The following is a 20,611-nucleotide window of genomic DNA, read 5'->3' as shown; positions in this document are numbered from 1 at the left end:
CCAAGGTGATGGAGCGTGTGGTAAACAACCAGCTCTTAGATTACCTCGAGGATCGCCAACTTATTAATGACCGCCAGTACGCCTTTCGCCGCGATCGTGGCGCTGGTGATCTTCTTATGTATCTCACGCATCAATGGGCAGCTGCCATCGAGAGCAAGGGGGAAGCAATGGCCATGGTTTAGACATTGCTAAGGCTTTTGATCGAGACTGGCACAATTCACTTCTGTCGAAGCTACCATCTTTCGGGCTTCCAAAAGGGCTGTGAACTTGGATCGCCAGCTTCCTGTCTGAGCGGAGCTGTCGACGGATTGTGCTCGTACACCATGCTCATCAATACCGGCGTTTCGCAAGGATCTGTGCTATCACCAAACCTGTGAATAAGAAGTTTTCCCCCGGTATTGCAAATCCAAATTCCCAACACGGACTTAGGGAAAAGGCGTTTTGTATACTAGTTTCATTGTGTAATAGTTTTGGATCAATCAAACACTATTTAAGCTTAGGGCACTTAATACTGAAAATGCATGGTGGCTCGAATTATGTGTCGGGGAGTGTATATGCAAAAGAGATTTGTAACGACTGCTGCGTACGCTACATAATGGGACGGACTAATCAGTGTACATAAGCAGTTTTTTTTCCACTATTTTGATTTATGTGTTCAAGGGACACTTCAAGACTTTCTCTATCAAACCACGTCGTCTGACGTTGCCGCGACCTTCTATTTATTTTAAGTGAGACTTTTTATTTATTTTTAATTTGCATTGCTTAAAGTATAGGTAAGTGTGTGAATATGAAGGAAATGTGATATGAAATCAGCCTGCAAAATTTATTTATACAATGCACTTTTTGTATGGTGTCTCCATCGAGTATACAAGATGGAAATTTGTAATGCCACTTGGAAGGAAAGTACGTTAAATACTGGAGATAGAAATTTTAACTTAAAGGAAACATTCCTTTATTTTTAAAAAGAAATAATACTGCATTCAAAGATTTTCGAAAATTGCTAGCCACACGCGGGAATCGGACCCGCTAAAATGTTTAAAAAAATGCTCCTTGTACTTTTATTAAATCAATCGATAAGGTCAATTATGAGGGTGAAATCTCTCTTACAAACCATGAAATCTGGAGTTATAAATTCAATGGGTCAAGTTAAAGCACTTTTACTCAAAGGTCCATCAGATTACTTGTTAATTATCATTGACGTCATTTATCCATTAAAATGACGAAGTACTATTTAGATATAGATTGCAATTTGCACATGTTTGTAATGCAGACTCTTTGGTCAGTGGCATGAGGAAATATGGAAAGTTTCATTTGAAAATGGATTGTCTTTTGTTATTTCCATTTGATTGTTTTTACCATTGGTTTTTATATATCCTTTCGAAGTACTGATAATTTTCGTATAAATAAATAAATTTCGTATTTGTCTCATCGCAAAAATGGCATATAAAGAACAATTTGATTTAATGGAAGCTTATTTTTTAAATACCTAACAAAAATGTGAATTTAGCTCTGCGGTGGTATGAAGAGAGATATCGGGATCGACAAGCACCAACTCGATTCGTTCTGAAAAGAATGGTAAATAATTTAAAAAATACGGGTAGCTACGAAAAGCGACGGCAAACTCCTCAACAGAACTATTCATTCAATTTATTTGTAAGTCAATGATTCAATCTTAATGTTTTAACATACTTCGAAGCATTTCCAAAGGCTTCAAGCAGAGATGCTGCAGTAAACTATTCACGCTTTAATACTTTTAAATGAAAGAAGGAAAAATATTCAATTCGATAAAACTTTGAGGAACATAGTAGTACCCTTAGAATAATAACGCATAGAAACCTAGCCCGCACACGCCAAGTGAGGCAAATTGAAGCGCACCCAATGGGCCTACACGAGCGGGCGGGCCTCCAGTGCTCAAGGTCAACTTGCACCGCGAACAGCTCCAGAATTTTAGTTAAAAATGACGAAATGTGCGGTAAATGAGTGTAAAAGTACGTCAGACAAACAAAATAGATACTAACATCACATTCCACAAGGAAGTAACGCGTTTCAACTTGTATTTTTATATGAATATTCACTAAAACCGAAAATTAACCTACTGCTAAAACTAGCCTACATGAATTTGATTTTTGCCTCACTTGTGACAGTTCGTTTGACATGAAACTATCATTCTATGCGTTATTATTCTAAGGTAGTACCTATCTCAAAAAAAACTCTATCACATAGATTACCGTAACAATTCAATGAGAAAATATTCCAAAAAATGTATTACTTTGAAATAATCGTCTTCGTTGTAGAAATAAATGTTTTTAAAATACAATAACCTTATACTGAACACATGCTGTGTTTTAAAACCCTGTTCAACGAAGGATGACGTCTTGACGACTACAGCTTCGTGTGTAATACTGTACACGACTGTATTGCTCAATGTTTGTCAAAACATACAAATAGTTCAGATATACTACCCTGCCTCCAGCGCCATCTCACGTCCGATTGTTATATAGAAAGATCTCGTTGATTTCGAAGTCCACGTTTTTGTGTTGAAACGTTGATACCATGTTCATCCAAGGCAACGATATGCGTTTTTCATTTTTATGAAAGAGGTCAACGCGATTTCCAAAAATAATAAAACAGGTGAGCATCTTGGTACCTACCATTATCGCGGTTATCATTTTATCACAACCCACACAAGGATGATCGAATGACGGAATTATATTTCCTACAACTTGGCACAGTTACGTTGACATTGATTATCGTAATAGTGTTTATTAATTTTGTCGTAAGACTCCTACCACTGTACTCAAAACATGTCAGCGACTTGTTTAGCATTTTTCCAAAAGAGAGTTCAGTCTCGAGTATTAATATGTACGGACAACAACACATCAGACGACAAATTTTTGGTCGAAAATCGCCTCCAGTGCAACGGAACAAGATACGTCAATGTGTAGCTTGATTTGATCAATGTGTAGCTGTTGACTGTACATACGTAGCGTTTGCTATTCAAACTTTGTAATTAATTCTCAACATCTTCCTTGGGTAGAAAATAAATAACATTCTAACCATTCGACAGTTCTTCCTAAGGTTTTCCCCTATAAGGACTAGGACATCCTTCGTTAGACGACTATACTACTGAATAGTATTTGTTTGGTCTGTGGTTTTTACCTATTGTGGTTTCCATTTAAATATCACCCATATTCATAATTGCATTAAAATAACATTACATTTGTAATAAGAGTACTAAAAATAGGAACAATTTTAAGAGTGTCGATTTTCATCATCTTTAAAACTGTGATCACTTTACTAAGTAATTAAAAATATAAGGAAACTTTCAGACGTCGAAACCGTACATTGGTTTACTTCAGCTACTTTCACAGTCTAATGACATACGGCAATTTGCTTTGGGGTAATGCCGCCGATATCAATAGAATCTTTGTCCTGCAGAAACGTGCGGTTAGGGCAATTTACAATCTGGGCCCCAAAGTTTCTTTGAGAGATAAGTTTAAGGAAATTAACATTCTTACACTAGCCTCACAGTACATTTATGAAAATGTAATTTATGTTAAAAGGAATAGTAATTTCTTTATGAAAAATAGTGACAGACATAACATTAACACGAGAAATAAAAATAAACTAGCTTTTCTTGATAGTCGTCGTCACAAAATCAAAAAATCATTTAAGGGGCAATGTATACGCTTCTATAACAAGATTCCGGTTGATATACAAAATTTGCCTTTCACGAGGTTTAAAACTATAGTTAAACAAAAACGTTATACTAAATGTTATTATACAACTTCTGCGTACTTGGATGACAAAAATCCGTGGAGTAACCCGTTTAGCTCATGGAGGTAGTCTCGATCTCTGATGTTTCAAAAAAAAAAAAATATATTGTAAATGTTGATTGTGTACAAATGTTGTTAACAAAGCAACCCCTAGAGTTTCTTGCTCATTCCTCTCAGGGGAATCTGCCTTATGAATGAGCGGTAGAGTTTAACCATTGTACCGATTTCAAGTATAATAATGCTTACCTATGAAATAACGATTATTTAAAAATTTGAATAAGTGTCATGGATTTTTATTTTATTTTTAACGGAACTTTGCTCTCTTGACGTTGAATTTTGGGACGCCCGTATAACTTCTACTTGATAAAGACAAAGTTGTAACAGTGGTAGTATTTATCTGCAACGTCACCACTTTACACCTTATGGACTCCTGAGGTTTATATAGTGATACTGGACAAAAAATGTTTCGAAATGGCACTTTTTGCTGTTTCTACAAAACACCAACGATATATTCTCGTTTATAAATCCAATAATTAGGTATTAATAACAACAATGACATTATCCACAATAAGATCCATTCAATATTTTTTAAATTTTAAATTTTGTTTTCCATAAAAAATTGTAAATTACGTCCATTCGTGCTACATGGGATAATACTATTACAACAATATTGTGGTTAAAGATTCCTATTAAAGTATCCTCACTTGTCAATTTCTAAATGCATCTAAGAAATTTTTTTTACGTCTATCGCCCTATATCTATGACATTCATTTAATATTACGGCTTTGGAGACGATATTTACACAAAAGTGTACACTGTACAAGGTCAAGAGCACGTCAAGCTTAACACTTAAGATTTAAATCCAACTCTATGCCGCTTATAATAAGAACGGTTCAAAGTAAAAAGTGTCAAGCTGGACGTGCTCTGGACTGTATAGGATTTTACCGCTAAAAGTTCCCAAAAATCAACCGTAGCCATGGGACCTGTAAAGGGCCCGAAACGTCGGTTTATTTGAAAAAACAAATATACGTGATTTAAATCCGGAAAAATACTTTCATTTCCTAGTTCCTAGTTAAAATCTAGTTAAAATTTTGAAATTTTTAGGACTTTAATAGAGCTTTGACTTTTTGCCAACGTCAAGTTGTTATTTTGAAATTAATATGGCAGCTGAATTTGGAATTTGTGTGAATTTCAAAGATTTTTCACTTTCGTTTGAAATTACCCGTAGTGTACCTGATAGAAATTAAACTTTTTGCACATTGTTGGTTAATTTTTTAAACTGCATTCAGGTTATCTCGTATTTTTCGCTTACTTTGGAATGAATCCGCATATATACAGGTAACGGCACATACGATACATTTTTGTCGCTATAACGGGAAATACACTCTAAATTTTTATCTGGCAGTGAAAATGAGAACCAGTTTTTGCATGTTTGTTCTGTAATGGAAATGGTCTTACAAATTTATAATTCATAATTATATGGATTGATTGCAGAACACCTCTGACTTTTGTATTAATTCATAATTAGTCATAAATTCATGACAGTCATAAAATTATGTAATGTGTTAGTCAAGGAATACATGTCCATAAGGATAAACGACGTGCACCTAATGGCGAAGCAAAACATGACGGTCGTGGTTTGGTCATATATATATTGTGTGCAATAAATAATGTATTAACGCAATTCACAAAATAAAGAATATCAAAATTATTCACGCATTGTAAAATAACAATGTATGGAAACCTGTACACTGGCTGATCTGGGATCACAACCTGAACTTAGAAGGTTTCTGTGCGTGCACAGAACCAAACTTGAGATTTCATAAAAAACCATAACTCACTTTTAGAATATGGAAAATGTTTAATGATATTTCAGTTATGCATCGTTAGGGTACGTTCCGATAAGTCCAACACATTAACTAAATTTGACTGTTTTCAAAAGAGAATTTTGTGCTATATTTTTTTCTACTTAAAAAGGGTATTTGACCATTTGTCACTAAGCCGCGTTGTAGTTAGTGGACGGCAGTAGGGAGGGTCACTATAAACAAAACTAATGTAGATCGAGATGGGGGCTGACACAGACGGGGATCAAACCGGGGACCTCAGAGATGGTTATACCATGGAAACCGATATGCCAAATTCTCGACCACGGAAGTTGTCAAAACATGACGTCAAATATCTGAAAAATTTTTCAGGAGAAACTTTTCAAGATTCTACGAACGAATAGGATGATTCGCGTTACACTATGCTGGGGCCGGATTGTGTTCGCGCCGTGACTGATTCACCATGCGTCAGTCGGGACAGTCATTCATGCTACACAACTTATTATTAGTTGTTTACAATTGTCGCATAACCGTGTCCGCACATGTGTCGAGTGTTGTGAACAGTCTTCAATTTCAATAAGATTTGTTATTTTCTTTTTATTGTTTTCCGTATGAATGATAACACTACATGTGTTGGAATTGCTACTTTTAACGAAGTGTTTGAAAACACAAATCGAAACTACAATAACTTTTTAATAAAAAAAAAAGACCTCAAAAGTTGCTTGTCCCCCTTCGCTATGTTCGGTAGCGTACCGTTTGGTCTCTTCTCCGATAGCTGAAACGCGTATGGAAATCCTCGTCAAAATGAATCATAATTATGTGCCCAAACACAAGGTACCTGCAGTACATTCTTGAGGGGTTCCTCTCATCTGTATGGCATTTCCATCATCAATCAGTTCAGCTGTAGGTCACCATAACATTTTATTTTTATTGGAATTACGGGACTTCACACATTGTCCAAGGGTTGTCAGCCCTCTTTGAAATGCAGGTTACGACATTTTTTCTAATATGGCGAATTCAAGATGACCGTTATACAAAATTGACTTCACTGAGTCTTCGCAACTATTGATGATATCGAGTAGTTTCTTATGAAGAACTGAAACTACGTGCCATGTTTTGTTGAAATCGGTTAACGGAAAGTGGGTGAAATTCGATAAACCGGATTCATCCTTTATTTTGCCACCATTTAGAGGTGGATTAATTATTGGTTGAATAAGATCACTACAATAGGCTGATTTTAATTCAAGTCGGAATCGATCCAATCGGGTAGCCCATCCGAGTCTCGAAATCAGATGGGTTTCCGAGTGAGAAGATGAACCTGATACCTACTATATCTTTCTAATTTGTGAGTTAAATCAACTATTGTTCCGATTTCAAATGTCCAAAGTTTGCGATCGACCAGTTGTGAATCGCAACTATGCGCCGCGACTCGGAAGAGTCACAGTTTCCGATCGGGAGAGGCAATCAAAATCAAGCTGCTGAAGTCCAAAAAAAGATCCAAGAAGAAAAGAATCATCGAAATCGATTCACAAATTTTGGAATAATCGCGTAGCATACACACAAAAAAGTAGATTCGGTGCACGGGATCTGCTGCCGTTCTCTGTTACTTTGTGTTGAATATTTTTTCATGCAGTTAATTATCCCGCCCTCCCTCAGCATAAAATTATTAAAATAAATAACACAAGCGCAACTACAGTCCAAACCACCACCAAAAATAAACCCGACACATGCTTCGCCTTTCAATGGGCATCCTCAGAGACTAGACTGATCGACCTTCGGCCGAAGAGTGAGCTCGTTAAGAACGGTTGGTGTATTTATACCCCGCAACACATAGTGTTGCTATTGTTAAGACCCGAAAATACCCGTAATAAAGGTGACGATGCAAAATTCAATTGTTCATTTATTATAAATACAATCCCTGTTGTTGTACTTAATTATTTCCGTCTGTTCTAAAACACCCAAAAGTATCTATTTGATAGTCAATTGTTTCGGACGGAGAACTTGATGAAGAAAACAAGAATCAGAAGGAGAAATCGCCACGCTCTACAAAGAATGCTTGACCGTGTCCCGTCCATGACACGGCCCGATCATGGTACGTTCTAAGTTAGGTTAGGTTAGAAATTGAATCATCCTTTAGTCGATAATGTTTAGCTTAAACAGGAGAGCTATAAAATTTCACATGTAGACACATAATTTGTTTCATGTACTTTGTATTATTTTTATGCCTTTCATGTAAAAAATAAAACGCTTTTGATGTATCTTCGACTATGCCTTTATTATACCACGGGTACGAACTGTCAAAATATTCTATATTCATTCAATTACAGCAAAAATAATAAGGTCGTAATTAAGAAAGAAAGAAGGAAGAAAACTTTATTACACAAACATAGACACGCATATAACCAAAACAACAGAGGAACAATAATAATAACAAATAAAAATTAATCTTTTAGGTCCTCAAAATCTAAATCTAAAATAAATAATTATATAATAATAATAATAAATAAAAAGAATTAAAAAAATTGATAACGAAGTACCTAATGGACCGTCATGCGTGTCGCAACTGGTGCAATCGGGACTTGCTCAGCTTTAGCCACAAAAGGCTTTTTTAAACCGTTTCGTGGCGCTGGTTTTCAGGAAGCCCGGACGAGTGAGCCACTGACTACAATACAGAACTCAACAAAAATAAATAAACAGATAAGAAAACCGACATAATAGGTAGTGTACATACAACTACATACACATGTGAAATATTTATAATATTTAAATAACAGTATACCAATAAAATAAACTTAAATTCTAATTAAGTTACTTTGGTATTTTATAAAAATATTTAAACATCTAAAAATGCCTAATCTAGGCTATATTAGCCTAGTTTAGGCATGTCTACTGCTACTGCAAGACTTGTAGTAGCAGTAGAGTCCTTGTGAAAGAGTTCGTCTGGGGAAGTACCTGTTTCTGCCGCCAAGCCAATGTGAGCATTACTGCATTCCGGTTTTAAGGGTGCTGGTGAAATTACAGGCACATGGGACTTGTCAACTTAAGTCTCAGGGTATCTTTGCGATTTAAAGCTCTGAGTGGCACTGCAACTGTAATGGATAGTCGTGTCGCTTGCCACCAGGCGCACGACTTGTTCGTCCCGTCACTTATTATTACAAAAAAAACCTCCGGTAAAACACAGCTTTAACTGCAAAAAATTGTTATCCCAAACCATTTTTAAAATGTAATGTATACGGAAAAACAGAGACGTGTTTATGCATTCTTCAATTTTTCTATATAGGGCGTAATGGGCATTAAAAGAGTACCTGCAGATAACACTTAAGAGCTCTTCCAATATGCTCAGTAGCTTAAATACAAAATGTTTATTAATTTTCTGTAATTTTATAAATGTAATAATATATAATATATATTAAACAAAAATTCATTCAATAAAATAATTTGTAAATGTAGAGTAAATTGGAATGTTTTCTTTGTAAAATTAAAAATAAGGTATTTAATTAATAACTATTTTAACTATAGTGAAAAAATAGGGTGGTTTGCATTAATATTAGACATAACTGGTTGAAGACTGTACCACCTCAGTCAACCGTGACAATGGGACCTGTAAAGGGCCCGAAACGTCAGTTTGTTTGAAAAACAAATATACGCGATTTAAATCCGGAAAAATAGTTTCATTCCTATGTGTAACAATTGCAAAAACCTAAGAACTCGATTTATAAATGTAAGTTAAGTCACTGTTTCGCCGGATGTGCGATATAGTGAGATCGCGAGATGTCGATTAGGCGAACCACATCAGCCTCTGGCAAACATAACCTCATGATAACCACGACTGGTCTGCCAAGAGTGCTACAAAATTGAGGATATACGAGTACGACAGAAATACTGCACTCATTATCACAACTAACCTAATCGACATTTTTAGCGAAATTGAGTTATCTCAGTACAGAGTACTAAAAAAACCGACGTCCAATATTCGTGGAATTACATCTATTTGCCAAGTTTTATCGAAATCGGATTCATCCCCTTAGAGGTGGAATATTTTCTTCAAATTTAAACTAAATTAAATGGGACCAATACTGAGGTAAAAGAGGGCTTTCCAACAAAAAAAGAATCATCAAAATCGGTTAAAAATATATGAAAAAACAAAATATACAGTCGAATTGAGAACCTCCTCCTTTTTTGAAGTTAAATACCACAAACAAAACAAAAATTAAAATTAAAACGGATTCATCCCCTAGTTTGCCAGTTTTAGACGTGGACTATTTTCTTCAAATTTAAATGGAACCTCTTCTGAGGTACCCTCTTTCCAACAAAAAAAGAATCATTAAAATCGGTTCACAAGTCTATCGCGTAACATATTTACAAAAAAAACATAAAGTCAAATTGAGAACCTCCTGCTTTTTTTAAGTCGGTTAAAAATATCTGGGATCGGCAAAACGAGACCTACAACCCTCTCCAATCGGTCTTTTTTACATCTCAGTATCTGCAATTAACAATGCGCCAATGTTATCTTTTGGTCGTTTTTAAATTATTTTTATTTTCTAGTAATAATCTCCCTAAATTTTGTGAAAAAAATAATATAGAAACAAAAAACGACAACGAAAAGAAAACAAAAAACGAATTTTGTGGAAAAAAAGACAAAAAACAAAATTAAAACAGAACAGGTCTAAAAATTAGGTTGGCGTAGAGTTCATCGGAGTTATCGATCTTGTTAAGCTTCAGTTTGAGATTGGCAAGATATGAGGTATTATCACTACCTACCTACTACATTACACTCAACTGAAACTGATTTCGAACAAAACCTCCGTGGTAGGGGCAATGATGATGACGTATTATCACATTGATTTTCAACCGTAAATGAGTCTCTCTCAGTCATGTATTAATACCGTTGGTTGGCCGACGTGTTTTCCAGTTTAGCATCCACTTTATTAAATTCCTGCACATGCAATGCAATTACAGTTAATTTCATTTAATATGTTTCGAAGAATGAATTTTAGTGATTAATAAAGAGTTTTTGAACCGCGTTCTGTTTGAAAATCGAATAATTGTGCAGAAATGATTTCGAATTGTTTGTTGTTGTTCGTGTTTAGCTCTGTTGTTGGAGCCAGTGCAGGTAAGTTTCTCTAGTATTTGATTTTCTACGAGTGCAGACAGGTTGTGTAATTACCTAATTGTCCATTAGCACAAGTTTGTTAAATATGAATATAAATTACTTGGAATAATTACTTGCTCAAAATATTCTGCATTTAAACAAGGAAAACCATGTACTCTATTTTAGCATCGTAGAGTTAGGATCACTTAAAGCAGACGGCAAACCTAATAATGGTTTTTAATCCATTCATGCACAGTAGCAGCGTTTACTGCAAAATTAAATAATAAAATATGATAGTACGGGGTACCGCGTTCCGCTACGTGGATCTCAAAAAACCAACTTTACAACGCGATCTCCAAGTGCTTTCTGTGTACTTGCCGCCTACTGCTTTTCCATAAAGAAATACTTCTTTCAAAAAACAACGTACTGACAAAATTCAATGTAAATCATTCACGAGTTGAACATTTTATATTGAATGTAAGCACCACAGCAACAAAAGTTCTGACATTTTCGTGTGCGGTACTGCCTCCATGAGCGAACGGTTAACATGCTGGTCTGCTACGCAGAGGTCCCGGATTCGATTCCTGGGCCGTGAGAAATATTTATTTGTATGGCCTACATTTATTTCTCTCGTGAGTTTGGGTGTAATATGTGGTTGTCTATGTGTCTGTCCGTGGCACCCACGGTACAGGGTTTCCCTAGTGCGGGGCTATGACTGTGTGCGTTATTATTATATTATTAAGTACCTATACTGTCCATGAAAGGGTTAAAGCGTGAAACGCGCAGAGAGCGGGAGCGGGTCGGGTCGGGACCACGGTGGGTCTAATTCCGTGTATTTATATGGACGACAACACACCGAGCGCGGCGTATACACGGAATTAGACCCGCCGCGGACCCGACCCGACTCGCGTCCGACCCGACTCGCGCCCGACACGCAACCCCTCTCTGTGTGTTTCACGTTTTAGTGTAACGAGGACGGCACACAGTGGTCTCCTTTCTTTAAAGACTCAGGCTCAACAGTGAGTCATAAATGGGTTAACAAGTACACTGTGGGTTAATAAGTACATTATATTAATTTAAGCGTCTGGAAACACACGTCCTTAGAATGAATTTCTTCCTCAGACTGTGTGTTTTCCCTAAAGGAAGACTTCGGCAACCCATCACCAGTTTTACTCCGCAAAGGCTCATACCTGAGTCCAAATAACCAAGGCGATGTGAGACTCGGTCGTGGTGAAGTCGTGCTGATCGGTTGCCCTGGTGATAGACAGGCAGTAATTTTAGGAAATTACTCTACCGGATTAAATGATTTGGTAAGTGGATAGTCTATCCTGTAGTTAAAAGTATTCGACTTGGGTTGACGTAACAGGAAAACATGTTACACGTCGTTGACAATCTTGGATAAATTTTATGGTAAAATCCAGCCTGACCTATCCTCTAAACCATGGTTCTTCACTAGGAAATCGATTCCGTAAAATATTACCTCCGCAATTATTCGCCTTCGCCTGGCCCATATATGTAAGTACTCCTGTGTTATTGGCTGGGATCCGTGTTCGAGACCACTCCCTGTGCGAGTGTGATCTGGCAGAAGGTTCCCTCGAGCACCTGTTTTTTCACTGTAATCGTATCGTCACTCCTCTGTATGATATCCTCCCTCCTAAAATCCCCCGCACCGATAATCTTCCTCCTAGCGTCAGTCCACTCTTCCTTTGTGCATGTGCTGTGTAAATTTATTTAAAAAACAATTTGTTTCTGTAATAGTCTGTCTGTCGTTGGAGTTTTGTAGATTCTCCTTTCAGTGCATTCTGTCGAAAATCACTGGTCAATTTTTGAGTGAAAACGCGTGTGCTCCTCCACTTGATATTAACGAAACCATCGATTATTTCGATGGGGCCATAACATTTAAAGATTTACACAGAGATTTATTTATTTTCTTCAAGAAGTACTTGCATTTTGTGTTCGTCTGTAAAAAAAATGTGCAATTAATATAGTAGGTACTTACCTACCCCAACAGATATCATTCATAATGTTGTTGTAACAATTGTTGATGAACCTTAAAATAACTAAATAAATTACACAAGGTTCATGAATCTCTCACAAGATGTCGCTGACGGCGTTGAAAGCCGAAATAACCCAATACAAAATTTATAAGGCTCAACTCACACTGGCGCGGAGTCGAAGCTTCGCGACGCGTCATGTTTTCGCCCATAGCATATTCATCACTATTTTCCCATTATTAAAGTACAAATTTGTGTTATACAACGCCGACCACACTGTGGTCCGGGCGCACTAAAGCGAGCGTCGTCGCGTGTAAAACATCGTGAGATTCAATAAACAATCAATACCTTATTATGTTTATAAATTGGCTTAAGGAACACCGACAATGTTCGAGGAAAAAACGACGTCCACGTAAATAATTCGTAGTACTTTTTCATGACGTCGCCGCGGCAGGTATTGTATCAGAAAAATGGTGGTATTAGCAGGTACTCGTAGGTAGTCGCTTTACTCATTAAGAAACACACCTACTTTTGATATCAGTTAAAAGATTTTTGATATCTCTTGTATTTACAGAATAATTCACCTTGGCACACTTAAAGATTACACCCTGTATATTCGTTTATACTATTTATCAGGAAGTGCACTGCGTGGCGAACAAGACTGTCCGCTTTGGTGCGGGCTGGACTGGTGATTTCAAAGAAATCCGTTGTAAAACCCAACCGTGGATCACCACAGAGGACATCGGAACATGCTACGGTGTTATGAGGAACCATCGGTAAAACTGACAAAATAAATTCATCAGAATTTGGTAAACATATATGCCAGATACACAACTGGACATTAAAGCATTTTACGCAACGATATGTATGTACTTTTTTCGGGTCTAAATTGCGCATGCGCAAGTTCCACGCAATTTGTTTGCGTGGAACTTGTAAAAACATCGAAACGCCAGTTTGATTGGAGAAAACAAATAATCGCGAGTTAGACTCAATTTATATTGCGGCGGATGACCGATTTTGGCTTGTATCTAGTTTGTACGTTGTTGACCATAGAGTTCATTATGTTATGTACAATATCGTTACAAAAATTCGCTTCCATTCCGTTCCGCCGCGATATAAATTGAACCTTACGACTCGAAAAAATAGTTTCATGTCTAATGTGTAATCGGTCAATCACGAAAATTAAGAAATCCGTATGTAAACGTAGTGTGTAGTGTCGTCTGCACTTGCGTTTGCTTCGCATTTGTCGTTAAGTTTTGATCGGAACACTGTAATTGGCTTACGATTTGTTTACGGCGGTTTTTGCCCCCAAGTTCAACAAATTTAGTAGCAGTAGAGTCTAAAGTGAAAGGGTTCGTCCAGGGACTGCTGCTATAACTATGTTTTGGCACCAAGCAGTAATTTAAGTAAGAATACTTACTGGTCAAATTACAACAGGTAGGTAGTTTTACTTATCTCAGTGGCAGCGCGCGAGTGTTATAGCGTTAACTTACCACCAGGTATAGCTACCCATCTATGAAAAAGACTTATTATACAAAAAACAGCATGTTTTCTATATATGCCCATAAGATGACGCAATGAACATTTTTATGTATCAAAAACTCTTTACCTGTTATTTCAGAGTGGGTTACAAAGTACGGGGCGAGTTCTACTCTCTGTACGAAGCCTGTTTCGATATGAATCTACTTAGCACCTTGTACGTGAAGCATCACGTGTCGCCTACCAACAAGTTCGTACAGCCCGGATCTAGACCCAAATTTATAGGTATGGTAGTCGTCTACAACCAGAAGTTCTAAAGGTACAATAAATGTAGCCCCAAACTGCTATGGACAGGCCTGTCGCTTAACACATTATTTGATATCATGAAACAAAATGTAATAGCTCCAACCACGTTGCCTTCTTAGTACGCTTTGTCGCGGTACAAAGTTGGTCCCTTGTCGCGTGTTGGGTACAAACTGGTACTAGTAGCGAACATGTTTCCATATAATTATATGTACTCGACTACTGTAGGTATGCGCAGACGGAGACTATTCTGTTTCCAAATGCTTCCAATTGACACACACCTATTGCCAAACAAAGTCTTCGATGTAAGTAACTATAGCCTGTGCCAAATAGCATGGAAATAGCGGGTTTGTAGCATCTGTACCCGGGGTAGGTTTAAAGTTGCAATGGAAACCGAATGAACCCAAATGCGTGTATCGTGTGATCCCGGGACCAGTTTCTTGTCAAAAATAATTAAATTTGGTTCGCATCCAGTCCCGGGTTCAGTTGCACCTCGAGAGGTGACATTAAATTTGTATCGTCTGAACCCGAATTTATTTTCGACAGATGTTGGTACATTTTGTTGATTTAAGGGGTGATGAGCTTGTTTCCGAACACTATTCTTAGGAAATATTTTTTTTAAGGAAACCGATTCATGTTCGAAAATGTGTTTTAATGTAAGTACGATTCTTTATACCTACGAGTACCTATAACTCAAAAACTCCCGAATAACATATTATCTAGAAACCGTAGAATAAGTTGTATGGCGGGTATTATGCAAGATTTAAAGGAAAATTATATTGCATATTGTATTCAATTAAATAATAAAGTAAAGATTTGGAACAATCTACCGCCTCCTATTCGCTAAGGGTTGCGAATAGATCTAAACCTTCTCGGTATTGTTTTTATATTATGCCGTCATATTCTTTCAGAGGGCACTGTTTTCGGGAAAATGCGTATGTCTAAGTTGTACAAGTTTGCGCATCAAAAAGCGCAGCTATCTGCCTTACTTGGTGAAGAAATTTCCGATAAGCAACTCACTAAAAAACAGGCAAGTATTACGTAGTCCCAGTTTTAGTTATAACCAATGATCGGAAAAAGGTGTACCACGTAAATAGATACATGTATAGTTATAGCTACAAGGAGCTACCTAGAGTTGTTAACCACCAAATATTAATAAATTACTTTTTCGAATTCCGAATTTCCAGATTGTAAAAAAATGGATAACGGAACTTTTACCAAAGCAGAGAATAAAAAATAACGAGAATGGTCACTCTCCGCCCCTCCCTAAGTTTAGATACCGCACCTCACCCCGCATATTGACGCTCACATTGACGGAATGGCAACAAGGCTGTCAGTTCAGAATATTTATACATGTATCTATGTATATGGAACACCTTTTTCCGACCATTGGTTTTAACATAATGAAATAAAATAACAATCAATTATTTTTATGTGGTATTGACACCAGTGCTGGCGGCGTGCGTAATTCCAGCGTGGTCATGGTAGAGTTTTTGAAATTTGACCAGTCAGATAAAAAGTCGCAATTTAGTCGGTTCTAGTTGCAAAAAACTAGATTTAGTCGATCCGCCGTTCAAAAGATATGGGTTAATGAGTTATAATAGTTATTGTCCACGCTGGAATAAGCTTATTCCATCGGCACCATTTCTCAATCTCGAGATCTACAACACCTAGCTTAGATCATTACACTAAAAAGTCGTGATTTTGTCGGTTTTAGTCGTAAACACTAGATATTTAGTTGTTACGCTGTTTTCAAGTTACTGAGGTGTTTTACTATCTACGCTGTAATAAGCTTATTACGGCGGTCCGGCGGCGCCACAGACATAGATATGTCTATGGGCGGCACCATTTTTGAATCTCGAGAACCACATCTCCTAGCTTAGATCTGAATGCACCCCGAAAAACTAGTGAATTTGTCCATTCTAGTCGCGAAATTTTAGAATTATTGGATATTCAATTATTTTCATTGATAGATAGGTACATTTGCGTACAAAAATCATACTGAAAAATGTGTACCTAAGGAGTCAAGATATCGTAGCGCCCGGATGCAATCAATAATCTGACGCCATCTGTCACGCGATCAAAATGGAATGCCTACTTATGTTTTCCACAGTGGTCGGAATGTGGATGGAAGAGAGGACGTCCCAGAAGGACTTACATTGACCAGATCAGTGATGTCCTCAAATAGGCTGGGATTTTCATACAACGAAAAGGGTAGTTAAAGTTATGTGATGCTAGAAAGTTTTGTATCAGGTGGTGTTCCGTGGTCTCAGCCTACTATCCTGTGGGACAAGGGCGTGAGCTTTATGTAAGAATTTTTATGTAATTTGGAAGTTCGTGTGGAAATGGTGCAATTATAAATGATTTTGGAAAGCAATAGCCCTTTTACTTCCTTGCGCCACGAGAGGCGCAAGCTCTTTGGGTGCGTCGCGAGAGACGCTTGGCGAGTCCCAAGGCCATGTAAACCACTATAGATAAAGCCGGCACTGATTGAAACTGAAAATTTTGGTGGTTCTGGTTCCAGTTCCTCACTCGCGGTCACCTGGCCCCTCGCGCGGACTTCTCGCTGCGCGCGCAGCAACGGGCGTCGTTCCACTACATTAACACAGGACCGCAGTGGCTGCGCGGCAATGCAGGAGACTGGGCTGCTTTAGAAGATGTAAGTGTCAACTGAATTTATTCCCTTAAAGTGGTGTCGAGACGCGGGATTCTTTTAACAATATTTTAATTTGTTTTTACAATATAACATGTCAGCCCCATAAAAAAATACTAGGTAATCAAACATGTATACAAAATCTACAAATTACTGGGTACATGTTGGCTTCGGCAAAAAGGATGGAAACCACGAAACATTAAATGTACGGGAACCAACCTGTGCAAATAAACGTACCAAGATAGGTTCGTCCGAACATACTATACGAGCAAATGATAATCTTCAGGAATTCTACACATTTCGCAATTCGGTGAATTCACCCCTGTCTTGCGTTTATTCCCGTAACACAGAGCTAACCAGAGCATTTTATTTAAGAGTCTCATCATCATCTTATTTAAGAACCAGACTCTTGTCGATGTAACCTCCTCCAAGAGTCTATAATTTTTTAAGAATCTGACTAATATACAATAAAAATGGAAGTATATTAATTTGCTACTCCGCGAACCAAGTGAAGGTTAAATCGCGCAAAATAGCTGCGCTTGTGTTGAATATTTTTTCATGCAGTTAATTATTCAACACAAACGCAGCTGGTTTGCACCGTTTAATGGTGCAAACCAGCTTAAAGCTTCACTGGGTTCGCGGAGTAGCAAAATAATTTACTTCCTTTTTTATTAACATGGACTTCCGCAAAGTAACGCCTGAATCTATTAATTACTTAGCTTACAATAGGTACAACATCACGCCTGTCTCCCACCGGGGTAGGCAGACACCATTGACCTCTACCAGCTGCACTCCTAACAAACTTCCTTCGTCTTCTCCACTACCATCAGCCCTCTTCATACATGCTCATTTGTTCCTGGGCCCTGATTTTAATTCAAATGGGAATCGATTCGATCGGGTAGCCCATCCGCAATATTATACGCCTCGACTCGGAAAAGACGCAGTTTCCGATCGGGAGAGGCAATCAAAATCAAGCTGCTGATACTATTAACCCGGCCTGGATATCTCCAATCTGATCGATAATGGAAGGAGGGGATTTGACAAACTTGACTTTTATGAATTTATTTTACAAAATTTTCCGTTTCGTATCATTCGAGAAACGATGTTGCATGACTAGTATAAGAAAAATTTTTATTTTATTAGTTTTTTTTTATTATTATGTCAAGTGACGGGACGAACAAGTCGTGCGCCTGGTGATAAGCGACACGCCTATCCATAACAGTTACAGTGCCACTCAAGAACTTTAAGATCTAATGGGCATCGCCACTACGACACTCAGACGTTGACAAGTCCCATGTGCCTGTAATTTTACCAGCACCCTTACCCTTCTATATCGAAACGTAGTAATGCTCACATTACTGCGTAAGGTAGTAATACTTCCCTGGACAAACTCTATCACAAGGAGTACATACAAACCATCCAAGGATGCTAAAGAGGCAACTTTGCAAGTCTTGTGCCAGTGTTTTATAGAATATAAGTATTATAGAAATACTTGTGAATCTAGACTTATTGTTTCAGAGCGTCCGCAGCCGAGCCCACAGGCACAATCTGACTCTGACCGTGTACACAGGCACGCACGGAGTTCTCAGCCTGCCGAACGCCAAGAACGTCTCTACACCAATATATCTTGCTAAAGACGACAACAATAATGATATCGTTCCCGTTCCATTGTATTTTTTTAAGGTTCGTTAAATTTTATTGAGGTTGTCGATGTGGACTGTATTACGGTAGTAAAAGGGCAGCAAAGGGTTGCTTGGATTTCAATCCCTGCTACTGTGGACTACGCGGTCGAAAAGGTGGATTCCGACGCATACCGATGGATTCCAACGCATATTGGTGGATTCCAGCGCATATCAGTGAATGCCGCCGCATACCGGTGAATTCCGGCGCCTACTGGTAGATTCCGCCGCATACCAGTGGACTCCGGCGCATACCGGTGGATTTCGGCGCATATCCGTAGTGTCCTCAAGCGTTCTCTTCAATAAATCCGAAGTCAGTCTCAGAGTATAGAAATTTAAACCTTATTTCAATATATATATATATATATATATATATATTGAAAGCCATAACATTGAAAATTGATAAATATTATGTCCTGTGCCTTCCCATCCGTCGGTTTGCGCTGGCCCAACCATTACAACTTGTTTAAGTGAAGCTGTATTTTGACATTTTGCAAAAAATTCAAGCCACGCCCACCTGGGAATGCGCGGGTTGTTGGAGGTCGGCTAGTTCATCAAAACATAGGTTTGATTCTAATGTATTATTCACTTATCTGTCGACATTGATTACTTAACAGCTGTTTTGTTTACACACATCAATTTCGTTAATTACTTCGCGACTTGAGTGTAAATCGGCCATTAAAGTTGTTCGTTTTTGACTATCTTTGCAAATGGTGTAACCCACATTCAATTTTATACAATATTACTTTAAATGGTATACTATGTTTAATAATGAAATATTTTTTATACATGAAAATGGTATATAAATATTTACTTTAGTCATTTAAAGTAATATTTTAGAAAAAAAAATAAAATGTGGGTTACACCACTTTTGCGCTGATATCTAGCGCTGATATATAATCAATAAATGGCGATTGATTTGTTGTAAAACGGTAGGTACCTAAATGTATAAAGTGAGGTATTAAAATCGATTACAAGATTCATATGCAACGATCATGCATAGTTATGAACTCGTGAAATTGATTTTTCGCTTTTCGTTTCGCGAGGCTTTAAATGGCCTCATAATCAGTTTTTTTTTTATAGGTAATCTACGATCCTGTGGGCAAAACAGCGACAGCATTCATCATCATCAACTCTCCTTACATAAATAACAAGATGATATCGGATATGGCGTTTTGCAACGACGTGTGCGAGATGAATCCGAATTTCTCGTGGCTGCGCTGGCGCGACGACGGCGCGTACAGTTTCTGTTGTACCTACAAAGAACTTGCTGAAGAAGTCGAACTTTTACCACGCTTGGATGTTAAGGGGTTGTTTTATTAAAAAAATAATCTATATTTCGTTAATAATAATGCCACATGTGAACACACGTCAAGTGTTTTATTACAAAAATAATACAAACTACATGAAGCAATCATGTATATGTGTTTTATGTAATAGCACACCCCGGACACTCCATACAACGGTCGAAAATTATTTACCTGCTACTACTATATACAGCAAGGCGCTATCTGGACACGCACAAATGTGTGCGTGAAGTGGCAGGGTTACCTATCACTTTCTCACACTATTACGCTACGTGGTCAGAGCGGCAACATAGCGAAAATTCTAACGCGAATCTGTTATCTATGATTATATTAATAGAATCCTAATAATTAAACATGTCTATTAGGTATTTATATCGATATATTACTATATTTTTCATTAATTCACTAACTATAGTAATATTGAAGATTTATTTCAAAAATATATTAAAAGCATGTACATGTACTTTTAAGTTAGGTAACCAAGGTATTTGAAATTGTGTATCCA

At 37.5% G+C, this 20,611-nt stretch overlaps 1 protein-coding gene across 2 annotated transcripts; it reads left to right on the top strand.

The window, feature by feature from the left end:
• Positions 1-10,489: 10,489 nt before the first annotated feature.
• Positions 10,490-20,456, top strand: LOC113228164. 2 transcript variants are annotated; one of them, XM_026461385.1, is made up of 8 exons: positions 10,490-10,712; positions 11,814-11,962; positions 13,322-13,461; positions 14,307-14,449; positions 15,379-15,497; positions 16,992-17,126; positions 18,639-18,803; positions 19,883-20,456. In XM_026461385.1, exons 1-8 carry the CDS (start codon positions 10,655-10,657, stop codon positions 20,120-20,122), a joined length of 1,149 nt encoding a protein of 382 aa, XP_026317170.1. In that variant the 5' UTR covers positions 10,490-10,654; the 3' UTR covers positions 20,123-20,456. The 2 variants fall into 2 exon arrangements, with proteins under 2 accessions (XP_026317170.1, XP_026317169.1); XM_026461384.1 differs by having other exon boundaries at positions 11,814-12,001; positions 19,883-20,455.
• Positions 20,457-20,611: the final 155 nt, after the last annotated feature.

This window comes from Hyposmocoma kahamanoa, unplaced genomic scaffold, assembly GCF_003589595.1.
Source record: "Hyposmocoma kahamanoa isolate Upper Pololo Valley unplaced genomic scaffold, ASM358959v1 224, whole genome shotgun sequence".
Lineage (NCBI taxonomy): Eukaryota > Metazoa > Arthropoda > Insecta > Lepidoptera > Cosmopterigidae > Hyposmocoma > Hyposmocoma kahamanoa.
The sequence above is the reverse complement of the archived record's forward strand: the minus strand, read 5'-3'. Positions and strand labels throughout refer to the sequence as shown.